This window comes from Psammomys obesus, unplaced genomic scaffold, assembly GCF_907164565.1.
Source record: "Psammomys obesus unplaced genomic scaffold, mPsaObe1.curated_primary_1811, whole genome shotgun sequence".
NCBI classification, from domain to species: Eukaryota; Metazoa; Chordata; class Mammalia; order Rodentia; family Muridae; genus Psammomys; species Psammomys obesus.
Window position 1 is genome coordinate 13570674 of NW_026585580.1, and position 18811 is coordinate 13589484.

Consider the following 18811-nt stretch of genomic DNA (forward strand, 5'->3'; position numbering starts at 1 on the left):
TGTGAGTCCTGAGAGGCCCACACTCACTACCTCCAGTGCCAAGACACAAACAGAAAGGAAGAAGCCCCACGGGGCGGGGCAGCATCAGAAGCGCGCTCTTGGCCTAATAGGACAAGCTCTCTGCACCAGCACTGAGAAGCTGTCAGCCACCAGGAGGCAGCTCTAGTGTAGACCACAGCAGTCTCAAGGGGCAAGATAGCTAGAGGATGGGAGGCAGGCTTGCAGTCCTGCAAGTCCTCACCCTTCCATTGCTGATCACCACTCGCTGTCCCTTCTTCAGCTTCAGAACATCCCTGCAGTACAGGGCATGAGACAAAATGAAATCCATTCTGGAAGACTCAAAGACCTCTTTAAAAAGACTGACATCCATGCCCTAGGAAGTAATCATTTTTAAGGAAAGTCACTGTTATTAAGCAAACCATACAAATGAATAATAACAATGAGTAAACTATAAAGTGCTTTTATGAAAATAACGAAATTTCATAATTAATACTACAACATCTTAATTCATTGTCTTTTCTTCCCTCCTCCTTTTTCCTATTTTTCTATTGTTTTGTCTACTTGGCAGTCTGTTCTCAATAACTTTTTTTTTTTTTTTCATTTTTAAATTTGGAAATTTCGGGTGACAGCCATTTCCTCTAACTAAACCTCAATATACTCATGATTTTATCAGAAATTTAAAAACTATAAAACACTATCAAAAAACAAGTAACATTAAACCAACGAATAAACATGGACTTTTAGTGGGAAAAAAAAAGTTGATTCTCTAACTCACAAGTACGTTAGATTTGTACTTTATAAATAAATCAAATATTGTTTTTTTAAAGATTATACAAAGTGGCACAAACTTTTAACCTGGCATCCTGAAACCAGAGCAAGTTTAAAAGTAAAATGTAACATGACAGAATCATTTGCTAAGATCCGAACTCAACAAAGAACATATCCTGAGACTGAGAAGCAACCCCAAGCTCAATCATGAAAAGGACACCTCAGCCCGGGGAAGAAACATGAATGAGCAGGCTAGCCTCAGCCATGCAAGCCTTACCCCAACAGAGAATTCCCCGATGTCCACGCCTGTGGCTAGGGCCTCTGCCGTCTCCTCTTTGGCCATTTTGGTGATGAAGTTCTTAGCAGAGTTGGAGGTCTGCGTTTGGAGAGCTGCCCAGATAGCTCTGAAGACTGGGGTGTTCGAGTAACTTATCTCTTGGCTGGGATTATTGATCATACTTATCCTAACATTGTTACTGGTTTTCTATTTACAAAAAAGGGAAATAAAAATTATAAGGTATACATTATGAACTTTAGGAAGGTAAGTAACACTGACCAGGCATGGTGGCGCACACCTTTGATCTTAGCACTCAGAAGCCAGAGAGTCAGACAGATGTCTGAAAGTTCAAGGCCAGCCTGGGCTACTCAGCCATACTCCATAACAGCACTATCTCTTCTAAATGTCTTTAGTAGTTGTCTGCACTCAAAATAAAATTCAGATGATATGTATGGTCAGGTCTACCAAGTCCTGTATAACTGGCCCCAGCCTTCCTTTCAACTTCATTTCTCTAAATATAGCAAACATCACAGACTAACAAGAGTGTTATTTTCCTCGGCACATTTTATACTCTAACTGCATTCCATCTTTTCTGAATTCGAGCCTCTTTTCAGGTTCCTGCTCATCCATCTTCATTCATATGGCCTTTTCAGATGCCAGCAACAATGGAACTCCTCCATGTAAAAGGCAAACTCTCAAATTAACAAAACCAAAACATGAACCCACATGGAAGAAGAGAACTTATACCAAGAATGTAAGCAGACCAGTGAGATGAGTCAGCCAGTAAAGGTACTTGCCACCAATTAAGAGCTGAGTTCAATCTCTATGACCAATAGGGTGGAAGGTAAGTAGTCTTCTGAATTCAGTATCACGCCATACATATGTCTCTTCCCATAAACAAACAGACGAACAAGCAAGCAAATAGAGAGACAGACAGACAGATAGATGAGTAGGTGAGTGTGCAGGAGGGGAGGAAAAGGGATCAGGAGCTAGAGAAATGGCTCAGCTGTTAAGAGCACTTGTTGTTCTTTCAGAGAACCCTCTTCTGGTTCCCAGAACCCACATGAGAGCTCACAACTATCCATAACTACAGTTCCAGGGGCTCTGATGCCCTCTTTGGCATTCCTGGGCATCAGGCATGCATGTGGTACATGTATAAATACATATAGGGAAAATACTCATACACATAAAATAGAAATAGTTTTCTAAAGTCACTGAAATTAAGAAGTCAGTTCACAAAATGTTAAGCAAAGGAACCAAATATAAGTACACATCCTAAGATTTTTAGATGCAAGAAGGGGGAGGGGAGCAGTGACTAGGGGGCCTTCATTGATAGCTTTTTGTTTATTTGTTTGTTTGTTTGTTTTAAAGACAAAGATTTCTTTGTCTTTAAAAAGATTTCTTTGTCTTTAAAACCTTTGTTTTAAAGACAAAGGTTTCTCTGTGTTGCCTAGGCTTTCCCAGACTCTTTGTAGAGCAGGTTGGCCTTGAACTCATAGAAATCCACCTGCCCCTGCCTCTGCCTCCCTGAGTGCTGGGATTATAGGCACGCACTGCTGCACCCAGCTCTGACATCATTTCTTAATCTGGGTGATGGACACAGGAACATACTTGCCTGTGACACTAAGTAAATGAATGTGTATTTCACCTTGGGGAACTCTCCTTCTTAGTGTTCCCACCTTGGGCAACGTAAGGAGTTTCTCATTCACATTAGAGAGCCCTGTCGTGTACATCTGTCACCAGTCCTGTGAACTCCCTGGCTCAACCGTCAACTGTCCACAGGAACCTGCCCAGTCCCTTAAACACTGAAGGCCCTTGGCACCACAGTGAAATTAAAACCCCTGGATAGCTTCTTATTTCAGTCAGTCTTCTTGGGGCTCAGGTCAGAAAGGGACACAAAGAGAAATGTGATTTCAAGGCAAAGCTGCAAAGTGAAACAGCTGGGAAGAAGGATCTTGACATCTGCTCCTCTGACAATGAAATGATCCAAAAGAACCAATGTCTTCCCAGCCACTCAGCGCCGCAATGTCTCAAGCCCTCTTCACACACACAAGCTGATGTGGTGCAGCTTGCAAACACTCCTCTGGGAGCCTGGATCTACTTCCTCAGAGCACACAACACCCGGCTGGCAGGCTATGGCCTCATGTGTATGCCTCTCTTGACAACACTGTGCATGGCAAGATCGCTGCAGCAAGAACATGCAGGAAATCCTACACTGAGGATCTCACTGTTTTCTCTTAAAAAGTCTATTCCCTCAAGTGAAGCTAGGTGCTATGAACTTTGATCTCTCCTAAGAACACAAGAAATCCTAGAAACACTAAAATAACCACACTAACACAGCGGTGCTCCACAATCCCCCACCAAGAATGGAGCCTGAGATACTTGCCTGATGTTTAATGGCATCATATAGTAACTGCCGCCCAGAAGGGCTATCAAAATCCCCAACAATCCAAAAAGTCACTGGCCTAATAAAGGAATCATCTGTAGAAAAACAAAAACAGACTGACTAAGAAAATATTCTATGTTTCAACATTAAAATTAAGCCAAATAATTTCTGAAAAACATGCAAAAGGAAAAAGAAAATGACTGGTGTGATAGAAATAGAAAGTAAAAAGGCGGTGAGACTTCTCCCCTAATGGGAAGCAGCGATCCCCCACACCTCAGTTAGAAGCTAGGAGCATGCACTGATTGGCTGTCCTTTGACCTGGGCTCTGTTAGCACACGCAATGAGACATGTAGGCAACGCGGCGTGCTGTTCAATCATGTCAATTTACAACTTTCTGAAAGGTCTGCAAATATTTATTTTGTTTAGCTCTGCTCTACTGTTGCCCACAGGTTTCAGGAACATCACAATGAAACAACATTAAATTCAGAATAACAATGGTCCTAAAACCATATAAATTAATTATTCAAGTGAAGGGACATTCTGGAGTTTTTAGTTACCATAGATTTCCTTGGAGGACATTCCTGGATAAAGGCAAAGAAAAAAAGAACAGAAGAAAAGAGAAGGTCATTTGTTTACCTAAGTGCCATCAGGGAAGCAGCAGATTACACATAGCTAACAGGCTGTGCTGCTGTCTGCTCTAGCTCCCACTATGCTCAAGCTCATGAGCATGAAACCCAGTGGACTAATCGTGTGAACGTATACAGAGGAAGGAAACCACACGCTCCAAGGGAAGACCGAATGAGGGCAGAAGGAGCTTTCCTAATGACAAAGGGTGCTTTGGAGGAGGCACACATTGCTAGAACTGTTCCGGAAGGGACTAGGGTCAGCCCCAGCAGAGGGAGAGGACCTGTCTGCAGATGAAAACAGCCTCTTTAGACAAGTGGAGCTTAACTAAGTAACTCTGCAGAAAATCACTTTAAAGAATCACACCAGGCTTTCTAGAATCCAGTTCATCTTATAAGCTCTACAACAAAATTAACACTATGATGTTAGCGAAGAGGTAGGCAAAATCATTTTCTTATGTTTTTCATTTTGAATCATGAAGGGATTTTCCTAACAATTTTAATGATTAGCATGAAATTTATAAAGAAAAGATTTGAATATTTAAGAGATATACAGAATTGCATATTAAAATATGTATTTTCTACACTTGAAAGAGAAAATTAATAAAAGAAATTATGGAATCTCCTCTCCCAGGACAGTAAGATAGAGTTACATTTGCAAATACTAAACATGCTGGATCCGAGACAAGCCCAAATGGGTTACCTTTTTTTGTCAGGTAGTTCATACTGTTGGCTATAGCAGCAGTCTTGTCCCGAGAGTCCAAGGAAGAAAATCTGGCAAAATCATCCACAAAAAAGTTATCTGGGAAAAAAGGAAAAAGTGAAACAAATGATTAATTAATAAGCCTCAATGCAATCTACCATAAATATCCAACTGATAATTGGCTTGGAGCATGACTGACAAAGTCTATTAGGTGCTGCTCAGCAGGAGGAAGCGGGTTGCCAGGGAGGCTCTTGGAAGGGGTGGGTACCTGTGTCTTTTTGCTTCCCAGCCACCATAGGTAAGCAGCTGTCCCACTGCACACTCCTGGCTCTGAAACATCAGAGCCAACTGGCCATGGGATCGAACTTTTGAGTCCCAAAGCCAAACAAACCATCCTTCCTTTAAAGTTGATGCTCTTATGTAGTTCCTCACAGCTATGTAAATCTGACAATGGCTTCTGAAAAAGATCCAGGACAGCAACGGTCCCAGGAGGACAGTCAGGATGACGGGGCCTCTTCACCAACCCCTGCCCCAGGCTGAGTGACAGACAGGAGCTCTGGCGCTACAGCACAGAGAGAAATACAATCTAACACATGCCACTGCTGCCATGCTGCGTAAGCAACGTTTCTCTGAAGGCACATTTTAAATTTATTTGTTTGGGATTCTCCCCCCCCACACACACCTTTTCTTAACTCCAAATCAAAAAGAATGGTGCCCTGTTTGGTGGCGCATAACTCTGGAGCAGTAGCTGAGAGCTCACTGGGAAAATTGTGTGGGCTTCTGAACCCCCATGACACACCTCCTCCACCCCTCCTCCACACATCCTGAACCTTCTGAATTGCATCTGCAGGGCTCATTAGAGCTGACATCTTCCTCCCAGGCGCCACCTCTGAGATGGCATGAGGAACTTTCTGATCTGTACTCATCCCCGCCTGGTTACTCTTTCTCATGTCATCAGACAGGCATGGCTTCTTGGACCAGTAACTGATCCTGTATAAATGTGAGGCTGTTGAGCTGGGTGGCCCAGGGCTACAGGGTCGAAGCAAGGCTGCCCTCCCAGCTATTAGCTCACATTTGACAAAGACAAGTTAAAGTTAGGGACTTCACTGACACACTGCTCTATGGGAATTCTCCCAAGCTAAAATGCTGGAAAGACAGAAACACTCTTGGAGTCCTTGGAACTGAACTGAAGGTCAAAAAGGAATTAAATTCTTGCGGTTCTGATAAGTGCTCTCCAGGGCCCAGGTCTGTCACAGCACTTCAAAAGCTACACATTCTCCCCCCCACATACAATGGCGTTCCCTCCCTCCCGAAGACCTCCCCCAGCTGCCTCCACAGAAGGACCACCATATCCTGCACCCAGCTAGGTCTCCACTGTTTGCAAATTAAGATTGTTATTTCATGTGTATGAGGGTTTTGACTGTGTGTATGTATGTTTGTGTCTTGGTGCCTTTGGATACCAGAGGAAGGAGCTAGATCCCACATCCTAGTCCCCTGCAAAATCAGTGTATTTTTAACCACTGAGCCATCATCACTCCAGCCCTAGAATTTTGTTTATTTATTTTTCTTTTTTTTTTTAATTTCTCCAGACAGGGTTTCTCTGTGTAGCCTTGTCCGTCCTGGACTCGCTTTGTAGACTAGGCTGGCTTCACGCACACAGAGAACCGCCTGCCTCTGCCTCTCAAGTTCTAGGGACACAGGTGTGCGCCATCACACCCAGATGTACTTATCTTTTTTTAGAAGAAAATTCCTGTGAGTTTGGAAGCATATATCATAATTTGGGGCCTTTTCATATTATAATCTAATAATATAAGAATATGAAGCACAGATCCAAAAGCCAAAAATTGTTACTGAAATGCTCCTTACTGCTTGCAGTTAGATCCAGATACTCTCGCTTAGCTGTCAAAATCCTAGAGTTGATTCGTGGAACAACATTCGGCTGATTCATGATATAGTCCACCACATCCTGATCATGTGGCAGTTCACCCTGTATGAAAAAAGAAGCAGGAGGAGCAGGAGTGTAAAGAATTATCAGCAGTAACAGTTCACTAAAGACACAAAGTTAGTAGCTTTGTAACAGCTTCTTATATGTTAGCAGCTAAAGACAGATGTCACGTGAGCACAGTGGCAGGCACAGCATGTATGTACACACACTGTATCTATGACTCCATCACCAGCCACACTGGGGGTGCCAGTAACATTGCCATGACAAAATACCATGACTAAGGTCATTTATAACACAAAACATCTCATTTAGGGCTTCACAGAGTCCATGACCATGACAGGGAACATGGCAATGTGCAAGACAGACATGGGGCTGGAGCAGTAGCTGAGAGCTCACACACTTATCCACAAGTAGGAGGCAACAAGAGTTACCTGGGAAAATAGCATGGGCTTCTGAACCCCCCTAACACACCTCCTCCAGTCCTTCCTTCACACATCCTAAGCCTTCCCCAACAGTTCTTCCAACTAGGGACCAAGCTTTCAAATATATTTGCCAATAGGGACCACTCTCATCCAAGCCACTAAGCCAGTAATGCTTGCTTATAAAAGAGTTTCCCTAGTTCTAACTCTAGCTTGGATTTCAGGGAGTTGATGGTGGAAAAGAGCACAAGAACATATCTGATAGTGAAAATGCAAATTCCAACATGACGCTCCATAGCTTCAGGATGGCTGTTCTAAAACTACATAGGAGTTTAATGAGACATATAATTTTCAAATCTGGTTGATTTTAGTGTGTGGTGTTCTTTATTTGCAAGTATTTAATTAATATGTTTTTAATAAAATTAAAAAAAATTAAAAATCAGCTTTTAAAGTAACAAAAAATTCCAATATGTTTCAAATTAGGGTTAAAAGGATATCTATGTTCTTTGATATTTAAAATATTATTGAGGATGACATTTAGTAGATATAACAGAGTAAAAAGTCTATGTAAAGAAAACACACACACAGACATACACATACACAAACTTCCCCAAAACTAAAAATATTAGCTAAAGGCCTGAAAAATTCTGAGGCCCTTTTACTGAAGAAAATGCCTGAATGTGGTCTTTACGATATTTTAACTTGCCTCTCTCTAACGAATAAAACCCTTAATAAGCCATCAGATCACCAAAAGAAGCAATGTAAAGTTGGCAGGGTTCTCTTCATTTGAGCAAGTAACATTTCAATAGCTTTTCCCATGGGATACTTGCAAACACAATCAGGAGAAATTGCCTGACACCTCCAGATGTGCTAAAATGAAGCTGGTCAAACACATTAACAGCTGGAGAAGGAGGAGTTCCAAGAGGCCGTGAGTTTCTGACGCACTCTAAAGCATGATGCTCCAAGGACCACACATGCAAAAGAGCCTTTGACTCTGATAACTAATCTTGATAGTCTGTGCAAGCAATAACTGAAGGCTGGGCCTGGGGTGCGGCCGAGTGAGCGTTTCCTTAGCATACACAAGGCTCAGGATTCAACCATCAGCACCAACCATACAGACATAGCTAAGGACAGCTATCAACAGCCTAGCTGAGCACTCAAGCCATACCACAGTACAAACAGAAACCTGGAAAAATATGTGTTCACTTAGTAGCTAATTAGTAAGATAAATAAGCAGTACTTCAGAGTTCACACACAACAAAGAACCTACTTAAGAATGTTATAAAACAGGTAACAGCTACAAGAACAACAAATCGCACAAGAAGAAGCACCTCCCGTACAGGGTGAAGGCTCAGGTTCAGAGTTATTACAGCTCAAAGGTCAAAAGAAAAGCACCAAGACAATAAAGAGAAAAATAGACACATATTCTAAACAACAACAAAAGCGGACAGTATATACTGTTCCTTCAAAAACTCCAATGGTAGACTTAAAACACAAAGAATTGAAAAATCTATATTAAATATACTCAAAAAAAAAAAAAAAGAGAGAGAGAGACATGGCTATGAAACTAAAGTATGAAACTCAAGATTACCAAATAAGTAATATATAAAATATGTGAAAGGACCAATTAAACTAGGGGTAAGAAAAATAGATGGTGGTACAAACCTATAATCTTATTATACTCTCTGATGGTGGAGGCAGGAAGATTGCCAGTTCAAGGACGGTCTGGAGTACACATGGAAACTTGGTCTCAAACAAACAAAAAAGCAGGTCTAGTGGTACTTACTCAGAAGACTGAGGCCAAAGACCAGCAACTGGAGGCAAACCTAGGCTAACACAAATGTTCTGTCAACACACACACACACACACACACACACACACACACACACACACACATTGACTGATGGGGGATAGGCAGGCAGTCAAGGAGAAAAAGGCAGGCAAGGAAAATAGACATAGTAACTGAAAGAGTCACTGAAGGAGTTCACTAGCAGATTTTAGTTGACAAAAGAATAAAAACATCAATGAACACAGAGAACAAGTAAGATGTTTTTTTAATGTAAAGTTTGTTTTGTTTTGTTCTTGTTCTTTTGAGATAGGGTTTCTCCATGTAGCCCTGGCTGTCCTGGGACTCGCCCTGCAGACCAGGCTGGCCTCAAACTCACTGATTTAACTGCCTCTACCTCCCAAGTGCTGGGATTAAAGATATGTGCCACCATCACCCGGCCTAAATATATAATTATATACTGGGTCTCACTGTGTGACTCTGGCTGCCCTGAAACCCACTATGTGGACCAGGATGGCCCCAAACTCATCTGCCTGCATCTGCCTCTGCCTCCTGAGTGACGGGATTAAAAGTGTGCACAAACATGTCCTTATAAGAGTATTTAACTAAGAAATGCAACCTATGAGGGCCTCTTTCTCTCTTTCAATCGTGTGTGTGTGTGTGTGTGTGTGTGTGTGTGTGTATGTGTGTGTGGAGGCGTGCACATGGACATACATCCCTAAGAAAGAAAAGGGATAGTAAATAGTATATAGCCAGTAATTTGGTGATTTCAGTCCCTGGAAACTGGAAAGTAACCTCTTGGGCAGTGGGAGAAGCATCTTCGTTACTGAGCAGGCCTCTCAGATCTGACCAAACATAAGGTAACACCTGGTCAGCCTTAGCTTATGCTAACACAATAAATCAGTTTTAGAGAGAAAATCATCATGTGACAGAGGGCGGAAATGTGAAGGAGCACTGCAGCAATACGGGAGCAGCTGGACCGCTGCTCTACAGCTACAGAAATGCTCAGAGGAGACGAGTCCACAGATACAGAAAGTCGACTGCCAGTGGCTAAGAGAAGGACAAAGTGGGCTGTGACTCCTACTGGGGGAGCAGGCACTGATGGTGCCTACTGGCACTGATGATGTCATCTGAAATTAGAGGGGGTGATTGTACAACTGTGTATGTTCTAGAGTCACTGACTTGTATGTTTCAAGAAATTAAGTTTAGAGCTAGGAACCTGTCCATGGTGGACTTGACTAAGCTAGTGTGTCTAAGGCCCTGAGTTCCATTCCCAGTGCTGCAAGTAAATAAATGAACAAAATGAAACCAAACACACTGAGCTTTACACTGTGAATTACCACTCCATAACTATTACACAGTATTTATCTTGAAGTGAAGCATCCTTCCAACCTCAGAGTTGCCCACACAGAACAAAATCTCTTGGAAATTCCTACCATTTTAAAAGTGAATACTTAATCCAAAAACCAACAGGATTTGCTATTTCAGTGTTTTAAGAGTATTTTCCTTAGAATAAGACTTTAGAATCTGTTAAACAACTACTAGTGGCCTGTGGAAAATAGGACAAATTTTTTGTTTATTTTATTTTTTGAGACAGGATCTCACTCAGTAGGCCTGGCTGGCCTGGAACTCAGAGACCCACCTGCCTCCTCTGAAAACTGAGATTAAAGGTGTGTGTCACCCTGCCAGGCACAATGCAGAATTTTACTGCCTACTACAGAAGATATCAAGTATAAACCATTTGCTTTCAAAGCAGCCTGAAAATACCACTCACCAGGTACACTGCTCTTTGGAAGAAGCTAGTGGTCTCCAAGATCTTGTGCATTGTAACGGTTTCCAACTCGTCAGGATCTAACTGCTCCTTTTCAAGGGGCATCCCATTGAACAAGACAACGGGCAGGGGACCAACGCCAGTCTGCTCATAATAGCCTCTTGCTTCCTAGAAAACAAAGGATAAAAATAAAAGGACATCTCCCCCTCACGACATAGAAAACCTATGTTCTTACATGCCTGCTTAACAACAAAATTAACAGGCTTGAGGGATGACTCAGTATAGACACTTGCTCTGCAAGCCTGGTGACTTGAGTGTAATCTCCAGAACCCGTGTAACAGACTACAATGTTGTCCTTTGACCTCCAAACGCACGCACGCACACAATAATAATAACTAAAAAGAAATGTTTAAAAGGAACAAAAGAAGGGCTAGAGGGATGGCTCAGCCATGAAGAGCTCTTGCTGCCCTTGTAGAGCGCCTGGGCTGTGTTCCCCACACCCACGCAGTGGCTCCTGTGGTGGCTCACGACCTGTAACTGCAGTTCCTATCAATCAGATGCCCTCAGTGGTCTCTGGCACACAAATGAAGCATATATATTCACAAATACACACATACAAATAAATAAATCTTAAAAAAAAAAATACAGCAAAAAAAAAAAAAATGACTGAAGATATTTTTTTTTTAAAGTAAGGAAATCTGCCACTTTGTAAGTTAATTTTTAACCAAGTGGTATATATCTTACGTGGTAAATGTGAAATGAAATTACTAAATTTTAAGAAACAAAAACTTTACAAACTGGGGACTGTGTGCTTGTCTGCGTGTGCGGACAGCCTTCGGGCTTCTACTGTAGCATGTAGACGACGGCCATCAGTGTACGTTCTCCACCACTCCAATACAGAGCTTACTGACAACCAGCTCAAGCCCAGAGGGCAAAGGAGTCCCAGAGGCTGTTAACACAGCAGTAGCTGAAAAAGAAACTAAGTCCCAGGGCTGAGTGAAATCCGTAAACTGAATACAGCTGGGAAGCAGAAAGAAGCTGCAAGGTCACTATAGCAACCAGAGATACACAGAAACCTGCTTCTTTACCTCTATAGAGAAACAGACTTGCCTGTGAACTTTGTGAACTTTGAGCAACTTCCTCTCCTTAGGCTTGGGGCTCTTTCCCTTCCTCAACCAGATTTCACTGCTCTTCCCTGACTGGTCCTATTTTTTCACCTCACACTCATATCCAGCCAGTCAGGGCCAAGCAGACATTTCTTTAAATCTGGACATTCATTGGCTGCAGAGTCATAGTTGGTACAGGCACCAACAGAGGAAGAGAAAGATTCCAGCCCAGCTCCTCAGCCGCTCCTGCTTTCTTCAGAGGAAGAAACCTGGAGGGCTCAGTGCCCAGCTAGCTAGGCAGCTTTCAAGAAGTGCCACAGAGCCCACTCCAGACGGCCTCTCAGGGCCAATTACCTGCGGCAGGCAGAGGGATCCTTCCCACATCTTTCCATACTAAGCTGGACTGCAAAAGGGAACTAACTGATTTTTGCAGTTGCTTCCAACCTCCAAAACCTGTTTACTAAGTTATAACTGGTACTTCTTATAACGCCTTTTTAAAACAAAAGTACAGCACAGTATTTTCTAACGCCTCTTACAGTGTAATAATGTTTTGGTTGTAGGTATGTAAATATGTACAAACTGGTCATAAAGTACTCGGTTTTCTGTCACCCCAAAAAAGCTGAAGTCTTTTCTTCTTCCACTTTACATGAGTTTGGAGCCTCACTCAGGTTGCCAGGCTTGTGCAGAAAGCACCTGTATCAACAAGCAATTCCCTTTCTTCTTCTACTTTTTTTTGTTTGTTTGTTTTTCAAGATAAGGGATTTTTCTGTGTAATCCTGGTTGCCCTGGAATTTCCTCTATAGACCAGGCTGCCCTTGAACTCAGAGCTCATCTACCTGCCTCTGCCTCCTAAGTGCTAGGATTAAAGGTGTGTACCACCACTCTCAGTTTGGTATTACATTTTTTAAAACATACCATCTAGGGCCTGAATAATGCTATAAAATCAATATGGTATATATTATGTTCTACACCACCTTCTGGTTCTATACGTCTGATAGGTTCTATCCAGAACATACTTCTACAAGCACAACTACTATCTTATGAAAAAGTAACTGTTTCCGGGGCTGGAGAGATGGCTCAGAGGTTAAGAGCACTGGCTGCTCTTCCAAAGGTCCTAAGTTCAATTCCCAGCAACCACATGGTGGCTCACAACCATCTATAGTGAGATCTGGTGCCCAGTTCTGTCTTGCAGGTGTACACACAGCAGAACAATGTATACATAATAAATAAATCTTAAAAAAAAACTGTTTCCAGTTTAAAAGTTAACATGCAAGTTTAGAAAAATATATACTATTTTCTGAAATATAATTACTTTTCAAAGATTGATAAGTGAGGCCAGTTGTGGTGGCAGCAGCAAGCCTTAATTCCCAGCACTCACAGGGTAGAGATAGCTGCCCTCTGTGAGCTCAAGGCCAGCCAAAGGCTGCACAGTGAGATCCTGTCTCTAAAAATAAGTAACAAGCGGTCTGTTTTCAAATTTTCATTTTAAAATTCTAACTGCATCAATAGCCCACTACAGACACCACCCAACTCAAGAAGGACAGTCTGGTGCTGCAGTCAAGGTAAAATACCAAAGAAATAAGAACTTCTGAAGAATGTGTTACCTTCCGGTTCTGATCGTAAGCAGAATCAATCCCCAGAATGCTATTCACTTCAACGTACGGGTATTTCTTCTCCAAGACGCTGACCACATGTTCAACTTTCACTTTATCTCCAGTCCTCACCTTGTTATAGATCTAAAGAAAGAAAAACAGGGTCATCAACTACATTATTATATCCAAATTTCAAATGTGATAAAATCTCTAAACACATTAAAAAATAATATTCTTCTTTAAAAAAAAATTAAACTGGAACTTCTTAGCAACACTACCATTTCAATATCCCTCATAAGGAGCCTCTGATTAGAAACCCCACGGTTTTCTTTCTTGGCTTTTTTTTTTTTTTTTTTTTTTAAGAACAGAGTGTCATCATGAAGTCCTGGCTAACCTGGAACTAGTTATATATCAGGCTGGCCTTGAACTCACAAAGATTCCCCTGCACCTGATTATTGGAACTACAGATCTCATCCATTCACAAACACATTCTATCACAAATGCTTTAAGAAGTACCAGAAGCCAGATGTGGTGGAACATGCCGGAGAGAGCCAGTAACTGGGAAGCTGACAGAGGTGGAGCCAGATCTTGGGCTAGCCTGGGATATGCAAAAAGACCTTATCTCCGAGGGAAAGAAAGCAACAAGGTGTGGTGCTGCACACCTAGCACACAAGCAGTGGGGAAGTAAAAGCAGGAGAACCCAGAGATCAAGGTCATCCTCAGCTACTCAGTGATTTCAAGGTTAGCCCTGGCTATATGAGACAGAGGAGGATGAAGAGGAGCAGAAGGCAAAGGGGGGGGGGGAGATGGGGGAGAAAGAGGACAAAAAGGAGGATGAGGAGGACAGGGAGGGGGAGAAAAAGGAGGATGAAGACAAGGAGGAGGAGGGGAGGAGAAGAAGGAGAGGAGAAAAAGAAGAGGAGGAAAAGGATAAAGAAGAGGGAGAAGAAGAAAAAGAAACAAGGAAGGGGAAAAAGAAATCATAAGATGGTCTCAAAAGAGAAAAGACTGGTTTAAAAAAAAAAAAACAAGTAGAGAACATCACATTGCCCACAGGCATTGGCTGATAATTTCAAATAACCAAAGGACAGAGTACTATAATACACGTCTGACTCCTAAAGAACTGCATCTAATGGCTAGCGTTATAGCTCAGCAAGCAAAAGAAATTGCTCAACAAGCCTGATACCCAAGTTTGATCCCTAGACCCTATAATAGAAAAAAAGACTCACTTGGAAAGTTGTCCTCTGACCTCCATACAGGTACTGTAGCATATACATGGCCCACCCCATAATAACAAATTCTAAAGATTTTTTTAAAACCCACAGCAATACATTACATTCATATCAGTGACCCAATAAGGTATAAAGAATCCTGAAATGTAAAATATAATAATTCATATAAGAATTTATTTCACTTTTTCTTTTTACAGAAAAACAAAATATTCCTATCGTAATCTGTTTTAGAGTAAGTCAAACTTAAAAAAGCATTTGTCATTTTGACCAAAAACATACATGTGTGAGAGTCTGGAAGGCATGATAAGCATCCACTTCTTGGACAACATAATTATATGCTCTCAGAACAGCGACTCCAGCATCTTGCATCCCATCAACATCTTCAGAGTCACTGACCACAAAGATAAAACCAATCCTGCAGAGGGGAAGAAGAAAAGAGGCACGTAAAGAAGGCAATCAGCTGGAGGTGGGTGGGGCCATTGTCCAGCCCTAACCTCAAATCTTGGCTCACCCCCACCCTAAACAACGCTGACGATGGCACACACACCATTTACAAATACAAGAGTGGGGTCACAGAACAAGTTAGTCTTTTCCCCAGATAAACCTGTTTCAGTCTTTATTTCTTCACTGACAAGAACACTGCTACAGTGATAGGTAGAAATTCTGTTCTGCCTATCAACTGGAAGAGAGTAGAACTGCTCAACTATGAAGAGCACTGGCTGCTCTTACAGAGCACCTGGGTTCTAATCCCAGCACCAGACTCGGATGGCTCAGAAGCACCTCGAACTCCAGTTTCAGGGTATATGGTGTCCAATTCTGGCCTTTGTAGATACTGCGGATATGCGGTGCACACACAAACAGGCAGGCACATACACATACAGAATAAATAAACTCATTTTAAACCCCAGAAATTGGGGAGTTAAAAAATTTAAATATTGCCCTGTAGACTATCAATGTAGATGCTGATTATGGGCAACCTTTGGGCAGAGTGCAGGGAATCTTAGGAAAGAAGTGGGAAACAGTAAGATCTGGAGAGGACAGAAACTCCACAAGGAGAACACAGGAACTCCACAAGGAGAGCAACAGAACCAAAAATTCTGAGCACAGGGGTCTTTCCTGAGACTGATACTCCAACCAAGGATTATGCATGGAGATAACCTAAGACCCCTACACAGATGTAGCCCATGGCAGTTCAGTGTCCAAGTGGGATCCATTGTAATAGAAACAGGGACTGTCTCTGACATGAACTGATTGGCCTATTCTTTAATTACCTCCCCCTGAGGGGGAAGCAGCATTACCAGGCCACAGAAAAGGACAAGGCAGCCACTCCTGATGAGACCTAATAGACTAGGAAGGAAAAGAAGACCTCCCCTATCAGTGGACTTGGGGAGGGGAATGCATGCAGAGGGTGGAGGAAGGGAGAGATTGGGATGGGAGGAGGGAGGGAACCACACGGGGAAAGTGTACCCCAAAGTGAAAAAGTGTAATTAATAAAGAATTTAAAAAATTTTAATTAAAAAAAAGAAAAAAAAATTTAAATATAACTAAAGCAGTATAAAAGCTAGTCATGGCAGGGTATGCCTTTAATCCCAGCACCCAGGAGGCAGAAGAGAGGTCAAAGCCAGCCTGGTCTACATAGTTCTAGGACAAGCAGAGCCACATGGTGAGACACTGCCTTGAAAAGCCCAAACCCACACAGAACCAAAACAAGATACCTGCTTTGGCAGAAGAAAAAGAAGAAAAAAAAAAAAAAACTAACAAGAGAAGGAAAAGAAAAACCTTTTGAATAAAAGCAGCAAACCTTTGAATAACACCCATCTGAAAAATAACAGGTATCCAAAATACAAAAATGACTCTTGATACTCAGTATTAAACAACAAAGTTTTTAAACAGGCTAAAGAAGCTGGGCATAGTAGCGCACACCTGTAATCCCAGCACCTGGGAGTGCTGAGGCAGCAGGACAGGGTGTTTGAGGTTAACCCCAAGCTACATATTGAGTTTCAGGTCAGCCTGGGCTACACAGCAAGGTAATGTCTTCAAAAGGCCATATGGACAAATAAATGAGGAACATTTCTGAGTAGAACCTCACAAAATAAAACAGTAAGATCACTACCATTATAGAATCATAAATTAAACATGACTTATCACTATACTTCTACTGGTATGGCCAAGCACTGAAAGCAACGGGGATTCCCAAGTCATTGTTGGTGCAAAGGCAAGATGGTGTGGACACTCTAGACGTCACATACATACATCGCACAATCCAGCAATCCTTCCAACAGAACTCTGTCCATGTAAAAATCTGTGCAGAGACCTTCAGAAGCTTCAGTAACAACTGCTCAGATTTGGAAAAAAGCAGCATGCAGGCTCTGGTTAGCAGGTCATCACCACCATGAGCTAAGCAAGTGAAGAACTACGTCCATCCTCCAGCACCCTGAAGCACATCTCTAGGGGCTCTGGGCTCTCCCTGATGAAGGATTCCTGTGGGAGGACCTGGTCTCCTGAGAGTGTGGGCCAGGTGGTCCTGGGCTGTGTAAGACAATGAGCTGAGTAAGCCCTGGGGAGCGAGACAGTGGGCAGGCGTTCCTCCATGCTCTCTGCTCCCGTTCCTGCCCGGAACTCCTGCTCCGACTGGTCTTCATGCAGGACTATGAGCAGTAAGATGAAATGCGCCCTTTCCTCCCTGGGTTGCTTTTGGCAACAGAAAGCAAATGAAAACAGAAAGTGGTAGCAGGATTAGTGGGTAATGCTGTGACACATGGCCATGCAGATTTGGGGAAGATTGTGGAAGTGTTTAGAACTCAGGGCTGAAAACAACATGGAGTGTTCAAAGTTTAATGGGCTGTTCTGTGAAAGCTAGGAAGATAAGATAGTTGAAAGAAATGCCTGGCTTGTAAAGTTTCAGAGAGAAGCAAAAACTCTCTCAGGACTATTTATGTAAGTATTCTGAATTATGATATGTGGTTTCTGGTCAGCAGAAGAATAAACTGTGATTAACAAGAGACCAGAACCACTTAAGTGAAACCTTGGCTTTCTTATGACAACTGATGTTAGCTGAGGCTAAAAGATCAGCTGTGGTTAATAAGAGACCAGCATGACAGAGGTAAAAAATCTTCAAAGTTTCTGAAGGGTCAGCAGAGAGACACTGTGGTACAGAGGACCAAGGCTGCATCCCAAGCTGACAGCCAAATATGATGCTGGGGAAGAGTCTCACACATGGTCCTGCTTTGAAGGCATGAACAGGTCAGGTAAAGCAGCTGAGGCCCGGTGCAGGGAGAAGCCAGGAGAGGCCAGAGGTGAAGGCGCAGCCTTAATTGCAGTGGAGACCCAGCGCTAAAGAGTCAGGAAGCTGAGGCTTGCACTGTGAGAAGCTAAAAGTCCAAGGGTGAAGACACAGCCTTAACTGCAGTAGAGACCTCACGATTGAAGTGGCAATGGAGAAACATGTGCCCTCAGCTGCAGTAGAGCTCCAGCATACTGGAGATGGCAGCTCTGTGGGATGACCACCGAGAACGCAACAGTGAAGTGAGGTTCACCTGAGTCTGTAAGAAAAGCTGTGTGCTGTGGGTGGCAGACCTAACGAGTGGGGCTGCCCAAGCCTTCTGGGGCCCAGAAAATCATGAGTCCTAGATGTCAGACACTGAGCTACTTACACTGTTGGATTCTGATTTTGTTTTGACCTGACTGTAACTGTTCCCTAGTTCTTCCTTCTTGGAATAAGAAATATGTACCTCTTTTTTATTTTATAGACACTCACAGCTAAGGGTCTGGATTTTTAAAGAGATCTAGATATTTTGAAGACAATGAATCTGTAGAAATATTTATTTTTAGTTACGTGCATTGTAGGGGGGCATGTTCACAGGAGTGCAGTCACAGGTAGTTGTGAGCTCCCTGTTGTGAGTGCTGGCAATCAAACTTGGATCCTCCGGAACAGCAGTCGATGGTCTAAGTGCTGAAAAATCCCTCTAGACCCTGAGATTGAACTTTTTTTTAATGCTTTATCTGTTTTATGTATATGAATTTGCTATCTGCATGCACAACTACACGCCAAAAGAGGGCATCAGATCACATTATAGATGGTTGTGAGCCACCATGTGGTTGCTGGGAATTGAACTCAGGACCTCTAGAAGAAGAATCAATGCTCTTAACCTCTGAGCCATCTCTCCAGCCCAGCACTGAACTTTTAAGTAAAGAATTTTCAAA

General features: G+C 42.5%; 1 protein-coding gene across 2 annotated transcripts in view; it reads right to left on the reverse strand.

Annotated features, from left to right (window-relative positions):
• Uggt1 (UDP-glucose glycoprotein glucosyltransferase 1) overlaps positions 1-18811 on the reverse strand; it is a 109621-nt gene that overhangs the window by 47177 nt on the left and 43633 nt on the right. The window contains exons 16-24 of one of the 2 annotated variants that reach the window (XM_055606682.1): positions 14888-15023; positions 13389-13520; positions 10682-10846; positions 6624-6744; positions 4758-4856; positions 3989-4012; positions 3432-3526; positions 1046-1252; positions 242-373 (exon numbers count right to left, since the gene is read on the reverse strand). In XM_055606682.1, coding sequence (XP_055462657.1) covers positions 242-373; positions 1046-1252; positions 3432-3526; positions 3989-4012; positions 4758-4856; positions 6624-6744; positions 10682-10846; positions 13389-13520; positions 14888-15023 — 1111 coding nt within the window. The remainder of the gene's footprint in view (positions 1-241; positions 374-1045; positions 1253-3431; positions 3527-3988; positions 4013-4757; positions 4857-6623; positions 6745-10681; positions 10847-13388; positions 13521-14887; positions 15024-18811) is intronic. The other variant, XM_055606691.1, reaches the window with a different exon arrangement.